The following is a 16,256-nucleotide window of genomic DNA, read 5'->3' on the forward strand; positions in this document are numbered from 1 at the left end:
GGACACCTAACCATCACACCAACTTCATGGCCAAATGTTTGTGGACACCTAACCATCACACCAACTTCATGGCCAAATGTTTGTGGACACCTAATTATCATATCAACTTCATGGCCAAATGTTTGTGGACACCTAACCATCACACCAACTTCATGGCCAAATGTTTGTGGACACCTAACCATCACACCAACTTCATAGCCAAATGTTGGTGGACACCTAACCAATCACATCAACTTCATGGCCAAATGTTTGTGGACACCTAACCAATCACATCAACTTCATGGCCAAATTTTTGTGGACACCTAATTATTATATCAACTTCATGGCCAAATTTTTGTGGACACCTAATTATCATATCAACTTCATGGCCAAATGTTTGTGGACACCTAACCATCACATCGACTTCATGGCCAAATGTTTGTGGACACCTAACCATCATATCAACTTCATAGCCAAATGTTTGTGGACACCTAACCATCATATAAACTTCATGGCCAAATGTTTGTGGACACCTAACCATCATATCAACTTCATAGCCAAATGTTTGTGGACACCTAACCATCATATAAACTTCATGGCCAAATGTTTGTGGACACCTAACCATCACACCGACTTCATGGCCAAATGTTTGTGGACACCTAACCATCACACCAACTTCATGGCCAAATGTTTGTGGACACCTAACCATCACACCGACTTCATGGCCAAATGTTTGTGGACACCTAACCATCACACCAACTTCATGGCCAAATGTTTGTGGACACCTAACCATCACACCAACTTCATGGCCAAATGTTTGTGGACACCTAACCATCACATCAACTTCATGGCCAAATGTTTGTGGACACCTAACCATCACATCGACTTCATGGCCAAATGTTTGTGGACACCTAACCATCATATCAACTTCATAGCCAAATGTTTGTGGACACCTAACCATCATATAAACTTCATGGCCAAATGTTTGTGGACACCTAACCATCATATCAACTTCATAGCCAAATGTTTGTGGACACCTAACCATCATATCAACTTCATGGCCAAATGTTTGTGGACACCTAACCATCACACCAACTTCATGGCCAAATGTTTGTGGACACCTAACCATCACACGAACTTCATGGCCAAATGTTTGTGGACACCTAACCATCACACCGACTTCATGGCCAAATGTTTGTGGACACCTAACCATCACACCAACTTCATGGCCAAATGTTTGTGGACACCTAACCATCACACCAACTTCATGGCCAAATGTTTGTGGACACCTAACCATCACATCAACTTCATGGCCAAATGTTTGTGGACACCTAACCATCACATCAACTTCATGGCCAAATGTTTGTGGACACCTAACCATCACGCCAACTTCATGGCCAAATGTTTGTGGACACCTAACCATCATATCAACTTCATAGACAAATGTTTGTGGACACCTAACCATCATATAAACTTCATGGCCAAATGTTTGTGGACACCTAACCATCACACCAACTTCATGGCCAAATGTTTGTGGACACCTAACCATCACACCAACTTCATGGCCAAATGTTTGTGGACACCTAATTATCATATCAACTTCATGGCCAAATGTTTGTGGACACCTAACCATCACACCAACTTCATGGCCAAATGTTTGTGGACACCTAACCATCACACCAACTTCATAGCCAAATGTTTGTGGACACCTAACCAATCACATCAACTTCATGGCCAAATGTTTGTGGACACCTAACCAATCACATCAACTTCATGGCCAAATGTTTGTGGACACCTAACCAATCACATCAACTTCATGGCCAAATGTTTGTGGACACCTAACCAATCACATCAACTTCATGGCCAAATTTTTGTGGACACCTAATTATCATATCAACTTCATGGCCAAATGTTTGTGGACACCTAATCATCACATCGACTTCATGGCCAAATGTTTGTGGACACCTAACCATCATATCAACTTCATAGCCAAATGTTTGTGGACACCTAACCATCATATAAACTTCATGGCCAAATGTTTGTGGACACCTAACCATCACATTGACTTCATGGCCAAATGTTTGTGGACACCTAACCATCACACCAACTTCATGGCCAAATGTTTGTGGACACCTAACCATCACACCAACTTCATGGCCAAATGTTTGTGGACACCTAACCATCACACCAACTTCATGGCCAAATGTTTGTGGACACCTAACCATCACATCAACTTCATGGCCAAAGGTTTGTGGACACCTAACCATCACATCAACTTCATGGCCAAATGTTTGTGGACACCTAACCATCACACCAACTTCATGGCCAAATGTTTGTGGACACCTAATCATCACACCAACTTCATGGCCAAATGTTTGTGGACACCTAACCATCACACCAACTTCATGGCCAAATGTTTGTGGACACCTAACCATCACATCAACTTCATGGCCAAATGTTTGTGGACACCTAACCATCATATCAACTTCATAGCCAAATGTTTGTGGACACCTAACCATCATATAAACTTCATGGCCAAATGTTTGTGGACACCTAACCATCACACCAACTTCATGGCCAAATGTTTGTGGACACCTAACCATCACACCAACTTCATGGCCAAATGTTTGTGGACACCTAATTATCATATCAACTTCATGGCCAAATGTTTGTGGACACCTAACCATCACACCAACTTCATGGCCAAATGTTTGTGGACACCTAACCATCACACCAACTTCATGGCCAAATGTTTGTGGACACCTAACCAATCACATCAACTTCATGGCCAAATGTTTGTGGACACCTAACCAATCACATCAACTTCATGGCCAAATGTTTGTGGACACCTAACCAATCACATCAACTTCATGGCCAAATTTTTGTGGACACCTAATTATCATATCAACTTCATGGCCAAATTTTTGCGGACACCTAATTATCATATCAACTTCATGGCCAAATGTTTGTGGACACCTAACCATCACATCGACTTCATGGCCAAATGTTTGTGGACACCTAACCATCATATCAACTTCATAGTCAAATGTTTGTGGACACCTAACCATCATATAAACTTCATGGCCAAATGTTTGTGGACACCTAACCATCACACCGACTTCATGGCCAAATGTTTGTGGACACCTAACCATCACACCGACTTCATGGCCAAATGTTTGTGGACACCTAACCAATCACATCAACTTCATGGCCAAATGTTTGTGGACACCTAACCAATCACATCAACTTCATGGCCAAATGTTTGTGGACACCTAACCAATCACATCAACTTCATGGCCAAATTTTTGTGGACACCTAATTATCATATCAACTTCATGGCCAAATTTTTGTGGACACCTAATTATCATATCAACTTCATGGCCAAATGTTTGTGGACACCTAACCATCATATAAACTATATGGCCAAATGTTTGTGGACACCTAACCATCATATCAACTTCATAGCCAAATGTTTGTGGACACCTAACCATCATATAAACTTTATGGCCAAATGTTTGTGGACACCTAACCATCACACCGACTTCATGGCCAAATGTTTGTGGACACCTAACCATCACACCGACTTCATGGCCAAATGTTTGTGGACACCTAACCATCACACCAACTACATGGCCAAATGTTTGTGGACACCTAACCATCACACCAACTTCATGGCCAAATGTTTGTGGACACCTAACCATCACATAAACTTCATGGCCAAATGTTTGTGGACACCTAACCAATCACATCAACTTCATGGCCAAATGTTTGTGGACACCTAATCATCACACCAACTTCATGGCCAAATGTTTGTGGACACCTAACCATCACACCAACTTCATAGCCAAATGTTTGTGGACACCTAACCAATCACATCAACTTCATGGCCAAATGTTTGTGGACACCTAACCATCATATCAACTTCATAGCCAAATGTTTGTGGACACCTAACCATCATATAAACTTCATGGCCAAATGTTTGTGGACACCTAACCATCACACCAACTTCATGGCCAAATGTTTGTGGACACCTAACCATCACACCAACTTCATGGCCAAATGTTTGTGGACACCTAATTATCATATCAACTTCATGGCCAAATGTTTGTGGACACCTAACCATCACACCAACTTCATGGCCAAATGTTTGTGGACACCTAACCATCACACCAACTTCATGGCCAAATGTTTGTGGACACCTAACCATCACACCAACTTCATGGCCAAATGTTTGTGGACACCTAACCATCACATCAACTTCATGGCCAAATGTTTGTGGACACCTAACCATCACATCAACTTCATGGCCAAATGTTTGTGGACACCTAATCATCACACCAACTTCATGGCCAAATGTTTGTGGACACCTAATCATCACACCAACTTCATGGCCAAATGTTTGTGGACACCTAACCATCATATAAACTTCATGGCCAAATGTTTGTGGACACCTAACCATCACACCAACTTCATGGCCAAATGTTTGTGGACACCTAACCATCACATCAACTTCATGGCCAAATGTTTGTGGACACCTAACCATCATATCAACTTCATAGCCAAATGTTTGTGGACACCTAACCATCATATAAACTTCATGGCCAAATGTTTGTGGACACCTAACCATCACACCAACTTCATGGCCAAATGTTTGTGGACACCTAACCATCACACCAACTTCATGGCCAAATGTTTGTGGACACCTAATTATCATATCAACTTCATGGCCAAATGTTTGTGGACACCTAACCATCACACCAACTTCATGGCCAAATGTTTGTGGACACCTAACCATCACACCAACTTCATGGCCAAATGTTTGTGGACACCTAACCAATCACATCAACTTCATGGCCAAATGTTTGTGGACACCTAACCAATCACATCAACTTCATGGCCAAATGTTTGTGGACACCTAACCAATCACATCAACTTCATGGCCAAATTTTTGTGGACACCTAATTATCATATCAACTTCATGGCCAAATTTTTGTGGACACCTAATTATCATATCAACTTCATGGCCAAATGTTTGTGGACACCTAACCATCACATCGACTTCATGGCCAAATGTTTGTGGACACCTAACCATCATATCAACTTCATAGCCAAATGTTTGTGGACACCTAACCATCATATAAACTTCATGGCCAAATGTTTGTGGACACCTAACCATCATATCAACTTCATAGCCAAAAGTTTGTGGACACCTAACCATCATATAAACTTCATGGCCAAATGTTTGTGGACACCTAACCATCACAACGACTTCATGGCCAAATGTTTGTGGACACCTAACCATCACACCGACTTCATGGCCAAATGTTTGTGGACACCTAACCATCACACCAACTTCATGGCCAAATGTTTGTGGACACCTAACCATCACACCAACTTCATGGCCAAATGTTTGTGGACACCTAACCATCACATCAACTTCATGGCCAAATGTTTGTGGACGCCTAACCATCACATCAACTTCATGGCCAAATGTTTGTGGACACCTAACCATCACACCAACTTCATGGCCAAATGTTTGTGGACACCTAACCATCACACCAACTTCATGGCCAAATGTTTGTGGACACCTAACCATCACACCAACTTCATGGCCAAATGTTTGTGGACACCTAACCATCACATCAACTTCATAGCCAAATGTTTGTGGACACCTAACCATCACATCAACTTCATGGCCAAATGTTTGTGGACACCTAACCATCATATCAACTTCATAGCCAAATGTTTGTGGACACCTAACCATCACATCAACTTCATGGCCAAATGTTTGTGGACACCTAACCATCACATCAACTTCATGGCCAAATGTTTATGGACACCTAACCAATCACATCAACTTCATGGCCAAATGTTTGTGGACATCTACCCAATCACATCAACTTCATGGCCAAATGTTTGTGGACACCTAACCATCACACCAACTTCATGGCCAAATGTTTGTGGACACCTAACCAATCACATCAACTTCATGGCCAAATGTTTGTGGACACCTAACCAATCACATCAACTTCATGGCCAAATGTTTGTGGACACCTGACCATCTTACCAACTTCATGGCCAAAAACATGACCAAAAACAAATGATTGGGTCGGGTGTTTTCAATAAATTATAATGTTATCACTAAGGAAAATTTTGGACAATTTTACACTTCCAACCTAGTAGTTTGGGGAAGGGACTCTTCTTTCCACCATGACTGTGCCCCTGTGCATAAATCCAGCTTCATAAAGATTTGGTTTGATAAGTTTAGTGTGGAAGAATATGAATGGCCTGCATAAAGCCCTGCCCTCAACTGTATTGAACATCTATAAGATTTATTGGAAGGCTTGTAAGGCAAGTAATTTTGTCTGAAATTAGTGCCTATTCTTACAAAAAGTCTTTTTACTGAAGGGGCATACGTACAGATGCACCCCAAAATCTTTTAGAAAGCCTTTCCTTAAAAGGATGGATTGGTAATAATGACTTTATTATCAATGACATAATAATGACTATGGTTTTTGGAATGGGATGTTTAACACAATAGGTGTGATGGTCACGTGTCAATATAGTGTAAATTCTGCATAATCCACATGGGTCTTGCTAGATTATATGAGAATGTTAAAGTACTGTATAATGGCTCTTCTTTGTTTTTTTCTTGTCACAGATCCACCAGAGTTCAGTGACAGTTCCTGCCCGGACTCTATTGTCTGGGTAGAGGGACAGGAAACGATCTTTGGCTGTAGGTCTGAAGGGAACCCAACTCCTGAAGAAGAGTGTGTCTTTAACGACTTTTCATGGCAATCTTCAAGATCCTTTACTGCAGAAAGAAACATGTCTGGACTGTATACATGCCAAGCATCAAATCCTATAGGAACTGTGATGAAATCTGTGGAGGTTACAGTACAATGTATGTATACATCAACAATCAATGAATTAGGATTGTATTTTTTTACCACTTTAGGACCGTCTGCCAGTATTGTGATATGGATAGGAGTCTCCTACAGGCCTTCTTCCAGTTTCTGCCCCCCCCCTCCCCCCTCATGACTCCCACTGTAATTGGGCTCAGTGGGATTTGTCAGGCTGAGACCTGCAGATCCCCTTTATCTCATCACAGCCCAGAGCCCTGTGTTGGCAAACAACACAGGGCTCTGTACAGAGGGAATGATCCTTCCTTAAAGGAACAAATAGATTTTTTTTTGTAAAAAGCAGCATATAATACACACATGAACACTTGTTAGGCACACACTTAACCCCTTGATTACCCCGAGATGTTAACCCCCCTCCCAGCCAGTGTCATTAGTACAGTGACAGTGTGCAGTACTATCATTGATCACCGTATTAGTGTCACTGGTGATGTCAGCGTCAATTGTCTGCCCTCATGTTGTAAAGCGCTGCTCTAAAATTCCTGTATATTAATAATAATAATAATAATTAGTAAGTTCCCACCCAGCATCAGTTAGTGTGGGATTGCCCGCTGCACTATCATTATAAGTCACTGATCACCACCATTACAAGCATAAAAATTATAACAAAAAAATATAACAAAAAAGTATAGAAAACATGGGGGAGCTACTACTATCTTTTTCAACTGTGCTGATAAAACTACGGTTTAAACAAGATAAGAATAGATGGAAGTCAAATAACTGAGATTTTTGGCAATAAGTGATTCAAAGTAGCTATGTGCCTTGCCTGTGCAGGGCAAAGAAACAGGTAATGTCAATGCAGACCACCCAAGCAGCATATATATATATATATATATATATATATATATATATATATATATATATATATATATATAAATAAATATATATATATATATATATATATATATACAGTGTGTCACAAAAGTAAGTTCACCCCTCACATTTTTGTAAATATTTTATTATATCTATATCTTTTGTGATGACACTGAAGAAATGACACTTTGCTACTATGTAAAGTAGTGAGTGTACAGCTGGTATAACAGTGTAAATTTGCTGTCCCCTCAAAATAACTCAACACACAGCCATTAATGTCTAAACCACTGGCAACAAAAGTGAGTACACCCCTAAGTGACAATGTCCAAATTGGGCCTAATTAGCCATTTTCCCTCTCCGGTGTTATGGGACTCATTAGTGTTACAAGGACTCAGCTGTGAATGGGCAGTAGATGTGGTAAATGTGGTGTTATCGCTCTCACTCTCTTATACTGGTCACTGGAAGTTCAACATGGCACCTCATGGCAAAAAACTCTCTGAGGATCTGAAAAAAGAATTGTTGCTCTACATAAAGGTGGCATAGGCTATAAGAAGATTGGCAAGACCCTGAAACTGAGCTGCAGTACGGTGGCCAAGACCATACAGTCATTTAACAGGTCAGGTTCTACTCAGAACAGGCCTCGATGTGGTCGACCAAAGAATTTGAGTGCACATGCTCAACGTCATATCCAGAGGTTGTCTTTGGTAAATAAACGTATGAGTGCTGCCAGCGTTGCTGCAGAGGTTGAAGGGGTGGGGGGTCAGCCTGTCAGTGCTCAGACCATACACCGCACACTGCATCAATCACTGCAGAATATAAGTAAATATGTTGATGTCCACAGTTTCACTTTAAATGCCTGAGTATTTCTCAAAATATTTGCAAACGTTTTTTAAATCTAAATTTGGTCTAAAAAATTTTTTAATCATCTTTTGTTTTTCAGACCCACCAGGAATACCAACAGTGAATATTTCAACAACATCACCAATTCATGTAGGAGGTTCTGTCTATGTAACTTGTCATTCAGATGCTCTGCCTCATCCTACATACAGCTACAAAATCCCACCTAATGCTCAGGTGGACTTTTCCAAAGACAATAAATCCATCACCATTAGAGAAGCATCATTGTACCACAACGGAATGTACACCTGTCTCGCCAAGAACAAACATGGTCAATCATCCACACCATGGGATTTAGAAGTTAAAAGTGGTAAGTGACACTGCAAAGCATTAAAAGGGATTTTATTATTAGACTACAGAGTTTACCACCTCATGGTAAAATATGATATTGCATTACACACATACTGATCCAGCTCTTGTCTATAAACCTCATTGTGTCTGACTGATCAGACTTCTGTAGGTGGGGGTCACTAAATCCAAAGGCTCCATGGAGGTAAAAAAAAAGTTTTATTCAACCCCTTCCTAATGTGTAATGAGTGAGGGAGACTGTACAAACTTGTCTATTTAAATGATAGCTCCACCTATCAAACCATGTTTTATTGTACATCCATATTTAGGGAGTAACATAAAGAAATGGTCAGTCTAGACAGCCCCCAAAATTCCCCTCCCTATTTCAGGGTTGCGGGGTTCTTCTTCCTATTGCATCCTGTCAACTTTTAAATTGTGGCTCTGCCTGCTCAATAATGATATTCATTTACAGGAAGTAGTGAATGAAAATATGACAAGTTAAAAATCTGCCACCACAGCAAAGGCACTGTAGTTCACAATGGAGAACAAGTGCAGAGATGTCACCACATTTGTAGCTCCTTGATACTTCCTCCAGCTCTGTAACTGAAGGTTGCTGGAAAAAGAGTTGCAGGAGCCAGAGCATCACTCTTGCGATCCACTGTTAATGGATAAAGTGCTTTGTAGTTAAAAAAAGTACATATTTTAGTTTTTTTTCAAAATGGGTTAATTTACTATTTTTTGCACAGGGTATAATTCTCTTTTAACCACTTGACCTCTGGAGGGTTTCCCCCTTCTTGACCAGGGCATTTTTGTTATTCAGGACTGCTACTTTAGCTGGCAATTGCGCGATCATGCAAATCTGTACCCAAATTAACTTTTCACACAAATAAAGATTTATTTTGGTGGTATTTGATCACCACTATTTTTTCTTTATTTTTTGGCAATAGCAACAAATTTAAACGAAAAAAAAGACAAAAAATTTCGATATTTTCTCATTTCTGTTATAAAACAAATCCAATAAAAAAATAAAAAAAAAAAACGGAAAAATTGAATATCGAATACTTAGGGCAAATTTTCCTTTCCTGCATGCTCCATGTCAGCCTACCAATGGGTATGCTCCGCCAATACCCCCACCTGCAGTACCTAACTCATAAATTTGACACCCTCCCTCAGGCCAGTGTTCCATAACTCGATTTCCTCACTTGGTTGGGGTCTTTGCTGAAAATTGCAGTAAGTATTTGATCTTCAATTTTCTGTTATCCTGAAAGCTCCATGTCAGCCTACCATGGGGAACTAACTAGTTAACCAGGGAGGGATTATGCAGAATCAAAAAAGGGTTAATTATGGCCTCAGGCCATGAGATAACCATTTTACCAAAATTAACAGTTGTCAAAAATGACTGATCTATGCGATAATAAGAAATAAAGGTTTCTATGGATGGCCACGTTGCCGCCTTGCATTTTGACTTAATCGAGTCTCTACAGGCGGCTGCCCAGGAGGTTGAGACGATTCTTGTAGATTGCGTTTTTATTCCTCACAAAAGGACCAACCCTCTATCCTTATATCACTTTCAAAATCCAAGAAGCAATCACTCTGCTCAAAGCTCTGGCCCCCTTGCGTGAACCTCTGGGAACCACAAACAAGCAATCTGATGACCTGAAAATCGGGATAGCATGGATATATGTTTTCAGTGTCTCCCCGACATCCAAAGGACTAACTTTTTGTCCATCTTCCAGATGAAAAGTAGGCAACGCGATGTTTCTTGACTTAGATGAAAACTTGAGGCCACTTTTGGAATAGAATCCAGCATCTGGAGCAGAATAACTCTGTCTGCCAGGACTTATAGGGTTCTTTATATCCTAGAGCCACCAACTCAGAATTCCTCCAAGAGGTCTTTAACGACAATTCCCATAGCGACAACTCCTTGATGGATTTTTTGATCAGACGGGTAGTTGAGTACTATTGTGAGGTTCCCTGTAGAAATGTGGGGGCTCTAGGAGGCCTTAACTTTACTACGGTCTTAAGAATTGAAGAATCAGAGGTCCACTGAGTCCCATTAAGAACCAATGTGGAAGAGGTGTGTTCTTTGAGTGTGCTTGCGCTCACACCCATATTGAGACCTCTTTGAAGAAAACCGAGCACATGACAAACTCTTGCTTCCCTGGAGAAAACTTCTGAACTAGCATATTCTTGGAATTTGTGCCAGACTTTGTTGTAGACTATGTTCATGCTGCTCTTCCGTGCTCTCCAGAGGGCATCTATTATTCTCCAAGAGCAACCTAAATCCGCAAACCTTCGCCTCTCAAAATCCAGGCTGTTAACTTGAGCTTCTCCAGGGCTGGATGGAGAACTTGACCTTGTGCCACTGACGGGAAACTGAGAAGATTTGTACTAGGTGTCTGTGAGATACAAACAGTTTGGTGCATATCAATTATTAAAGAAAAACCCCTGGAAAGAATATCTTCTCCACTGAGCCACTCAACACAAGTACAGGAGAGACCATGGTCCCGATTGTCACCAGGCATGAATTTAGTACCTTACCACCACTAGGTTCTCTATCAGCAGAGAAAGGCATAATTTGAACCATGATTAGTTGGGCTTCTAATTACAGAAGGACTGTGCAGGGGTCAGATGACCCTGTTTTTAATTTGCCAACTGCCAACTCAGGCATGTATCTTGAGGCAGGAAGCCTGACTGTCCACAATCACAGAACCTTGCTGTCAACTTACTATAAGCTTCATCTTCTATGAACAAATGCAGTGGATGAGTTCTTCCTTGAAGGCCACATCATCTTCTAATGGTAAAGTAATGTAACTGGCCAATCCTATTAGGGGACACATCGACCAAAAGTGGTGACTCCAAACACTAGACACTTCTCTCTTCACAAACCCATAGTTTTGACATCTGCTTTGAAAACATGCTTTTTGTTCCATTCTTCTAGAATGAGCCCTAATTCAGTCACCATAGGGAAATTGCAAAGCGGTCTTCAGAGGCACTTGAAAAATACTTCTACTGCATTCCGTTTGTCCTAAGGCATCTCACCAGCCTTACAAAGGAGTGCTTAAAGTGGATAAAGGTCATTCTGATCTGCATCTTATTTCTTTGGAAGAGTCTGAAGAAGGTTGGTTGGCCTGAGAAAGCTCTTAAGACCAGTTGCTGGTTTTGGAAGGAAAACTAGACCTTGCCAGAATAAAGGACTTTTGCACAAAGGGAGTTCAAAACACTCATTTAGAGCATTTTGACCACATTTATGAATTGTGACAACCTTTTGGTCCTTGTCACCTTCATCATTGATTGGTTGAACTAAGCATTTATCCAAGATTCATTAAGTCATGTTTATTTGCATCCCTCTCTCTGGAAGAGTCTGTAAAGGGCTGTTTACCTAGGAAGCAGATGGGCATTGCCCCCTACCTTCTTTGGTAGTGCTGGTCTTTATTTGGGGTTGGCATTTGTTTTTCTGCAGAAGACAGGCAAAAAACATGTTTGATGACTATTAAGCAGCAGTGCAGTGCCTCATCCATAAGGAAGCACAGTATCTCCGTAATATTAAGGCAAGTGTCCATTTCAGTCATGATATTGCACTGTTTCCCTATTGAGAGTGATGGACAGCCCGTACCTTATACGAGCAAGGTAGGAGACATGTGCCAATTTCCTGGATCCTGTCCTTTCACAGGGTGAGTGGAAATGACTCCTTTAGAGTGTATTGACCACATGCTTAATGAATGTGACAACCTGTTAGGTGTTGTCATCTTTCTTTTTAAATGTTTTTTTATTAAAGGCAAAAGAAACATGGTACAGCAATATGCAGTGGAAATAGTAGGTACATGCCTAGGTAAAACAAGGTGCATTGAAATACAAAACTGCTCTATATAACACACAAACAACATGTAGCAAATGCAATACGTATATGGGATCGACCCGGCGTCCCGTCTGGGATGCAATGAGGGTGCACTCAAGCTACAGGAGTGGCCGAGGCCACGCTGGGTGGATGGACCCCCACACAGGTGTTGTCATCTTTATCCTTGGGTACTGGGACAAGGCAGCATTCTTGCAGTCATGTTTAATCTTATCTTCTCTTTGGAAGAGTCTGAAGAAGATTTCTTACCTGGAAAGGCTTGGAGACTGTTCATTGCCAGAATCACTAACCCCTTCACAGGGTAATTGGAAATACTATTTTAGAGTGTATTGACCACAGGCTTAATGAATGTGACAACCTGTTACGTGTCATCATCTTTATCCTTGGTTGCTTGAACAAGGCAGCGCTCTTGCAGTCATGTTCATCCATATCTTCTCTTTGGAAGAGTCTGAAGAGGATTGTTTGCCTGGGAAGTCTTGGAGACTGCATGGTAACCTCTTCACAGGGTGAGTGGAAACATTCCTTTAGAGTGTATTGACCTCAGGCTTAATGAATGTGACAACCTGTTAGGTGTCGTCATCTTTATCCTTGGTTGCTTGAACAAGGCAGCATTCTTGCAGTCATGTTCATCCCTATCTTCTCTTTGGAAGAGTCTGAAGAGGATTGTTGGCCTGGAAAGACTTGGAGACTGCTCAGTAACCCTTACACAGGGTAAGTGGAAACACCCCTTTAGAGTGTATAGCCCACATACAGGGTTTGCCTGCCTAGGCATGAGTGGCACAGGCCCAATTTAGTTGGTGCATGATGCTTGCCAATCTTGAGGGACTAATATAACAAAAAAAACTATCAGCGCAAAACCAAATATGTGATATAACACTCAAAATAGGTAAAAACACTATGTGTGAATAATGTACTGAAAAAGTGCTTGAATATCACTGTGCATAAAACAAATATAGCCGGCAGCAAACACCAATCGTGTTCACATCCCACAATAAATCAAAATAAATACAAAACCGAGGAAGACGTTGGAGTCATACGCTTGTCGCAACGCGTATAGGGGGGCGGAGCTTGCGTGACTGACGCCGAACATCTCTCGAGTGACACACGCTATTACTATTGCCATAACAGCAGGCACGGTGTAGTGCCCTGTACATGTGAGTAAACTTCTATTTTCCTCAATAAAGCCTGATTGTTGAAACGGAGAGCACTATATTTTCCCTTTTATATTTTGCATCGCATGTCCCGTGTCTTGAGACCTCCGGTGGTGAGAGGCTGGAGTGTCTTTCCAGGAGTCTGATATCCTCAGTACATGCTTTTGCTGGCCCGTCTGGGTCTTTTTTGGAGGTGAGAGGCCAATCTAGCAGGTGGAGGGATTTCACAGATTGGTGTGCACTTTTCACCAGATTGCATTTCTGATTTGGACACTAATGCACATTTATTGAATTTTGAGCACAATCACAGTTTGTATGGACTTCAGATATTGATTATATTAACATCATTTATGTTTATTGGTGCACGTCTGGCGCAGCACATTTTTTGTATTTATTTTAATCTTGAGGGACTCAATGACAAGAGCCCATAGTTCGCTTACCATACACCTGAAAGAAAATCTCTTACCTGAACAGTGCCCCTTACCTTCTTGCAATGACTGGCTACCAGGATGGGATGACACTTATGGCTCTGCAGCAAATCAGCAGCAAAAAATACAAGGAAGTAACAGCACGGGGATTTACTGCTTGCTGCACAAGGACTTGTCTCAGGAAAAATCAATCCCTAACAAGTAGGGATACTGAGCAAGTCTAAAGAAGAACTCCACATTAAAAATAATAATATAACATGTAACAATGCTATGCAAGTCATCTGGTAACTTAAGATAACTAAGATGTTTAAAAGTTAACCATCTACTTAAAATTACATCCCTGCAGACTAATAAAGCAGTACATAAACAAATTCAGTGCAATAGGAATTAGGTTGCTTGGAAATAACCCTCTAAGGGGTTAACTACTGCTAAGGAAGGCATACTGCAGCTTCCCAGATCAGAGCTCCAACATTTCACTAGGTGATAATTCATCAACTCAGTCATGCCAGAAGCAGGACAATGAAAAAGTTTTGTTCAGGACAGAACCAAAAAGGTAGGACTCTGTAACAGATTATAATAATATTCTGCTGTGTACACAGATCACTCAAGGGAATTGTAAATATCATCATTGCACATTTTAACAAAAGTGGAGTACACTTCAATAGCCCACAAGCAGCTGGTGTATTTAACCCCAAGCTGCTGTGGAGCTTAAAAAGAATATTTAACGGCCTGTTCTGTGGGGTCTGCACCCGGGGAGCAACAGGTGGACGGCCACAAGTTTTTTTGCAGTCAGGTAAGGGATGCTGCTTGGTCCTACAAGGTCCGGCCTGAGGGAGAGAGTCAAATTTATGAGTTGAGTCCTGCAGGTGGTGGTATGGTTGGAGCATACCCAGCGGTAGGCTGACATGGGGCTGTCAGGAAATCTAAATTCTTCATCAATATGTGCCAAAATGTATTCTGCTGCATGGTAAAAAAAAATCCCAATAAGTGTATATTAATTGGTTTTGTGAAAGTTATAGTGTCTATAAACTATGGTATATATACTGGAATGTACGTAGCAATAGATGCTGTTCTGTAATAGCAGTGATCAGTGACTTATAGTGGGACTGTGATAGGGTGGTGGAAAATCTGGTACAAACAGACACTGGCTGGGAGAGTCACTAACTGACACTGGCATCGCTAGTGACACTATTACAGCGATAATACTGTACACTAACACTGTACTAATGACACTGGGTGGGAAGGGTTTAAAATCTAGGGGCATTTAAGGGGTTAACTGTGTGCTGAGCAAATGTAATGTGTGCTGCTTTTACTTACTGATCTGGCTGTTTTTTCTCCCTGCTTTTCAGGGAGAAGAAACAGCTAGATCGCTGTTCACTGTGCACAGAGTTCTGTGTTTTTGTAAACACAGAACTCTGTCTGAATGGACACAGCTGATCAGCAGGTTGCAGCTGAAATCATTGGCTGAAATCTGCTGCATGTGTGTGTACACTCACATCACGTGTCGGCAGGGGGAGAATGCATGCGCTCCCCAAATCAGGAAGAAGGCCGGCAACTTGCATGTACGTTGCTGTGCTTGTACCCACTGCCTGCTCACAGTATATTTACAGACAAATAGTTAAAGTAAATATTAACCCTGTGACGGAACGGCTTGGCACCCCGATTAGGTGCTTCCTCCTGCCATACAGTGCCTTTTGCCGGCGGCAAGATGTGGGGTAAAATCCAAAAGAATGACTGTTTATTGAAACTCAGACACATACTTTATACCCCACAGGAGGATGTTCCCCATCTTATCATATTACCCTAACAATACAAACTGTAAACAGAATATAATTAACAGCTAACAATCTCCTTCAACAGTAAATTAATTAAACAGTAAGTTAATCAACAAACATATAACGCCCCACAATAATTTGGCAACAAG

The 16,256-nt window shown here is 41.2% G+C and overlaps 1 protein-coding gene across 1 annotated transcript in view; it reads left to right on the top strand.

Moving 5' to 3' along the window:
• The window catches only part of LOC309553201 (intercellular adhesion molecule 1-like), a 78,719-nt gene that overhangs the window by 58,242 nt on the left and 4,221 nt on the right, over positions 1-16,256 (top strand). The window contains exons 6-7 of the mRNA XM_082254147.1: positions 6,641-6,883; positions 8,653-8,919. Coding sequence (XP_082110273.1) covers positions 6,641-6,883; positions 8,653-8,919 — 510 coding nt within the window. The remainder of the gene's footprint in view (positions 1-6,640; positions 6,884-8,652; positions 8,920-16,256) is intronic.

This window comes from Pelophylax lessonae (genome assembly GCF_965119305.1).
Source record: "Pelophylax lessonae genome assembly, chromosome: 4".
Classification (NCBI taxonomy): Eukaryota; Metazoa; Chordata; class Amphibia; order Anura; family Ranidae; genus Pelophylax; species Pelophylax lessonae.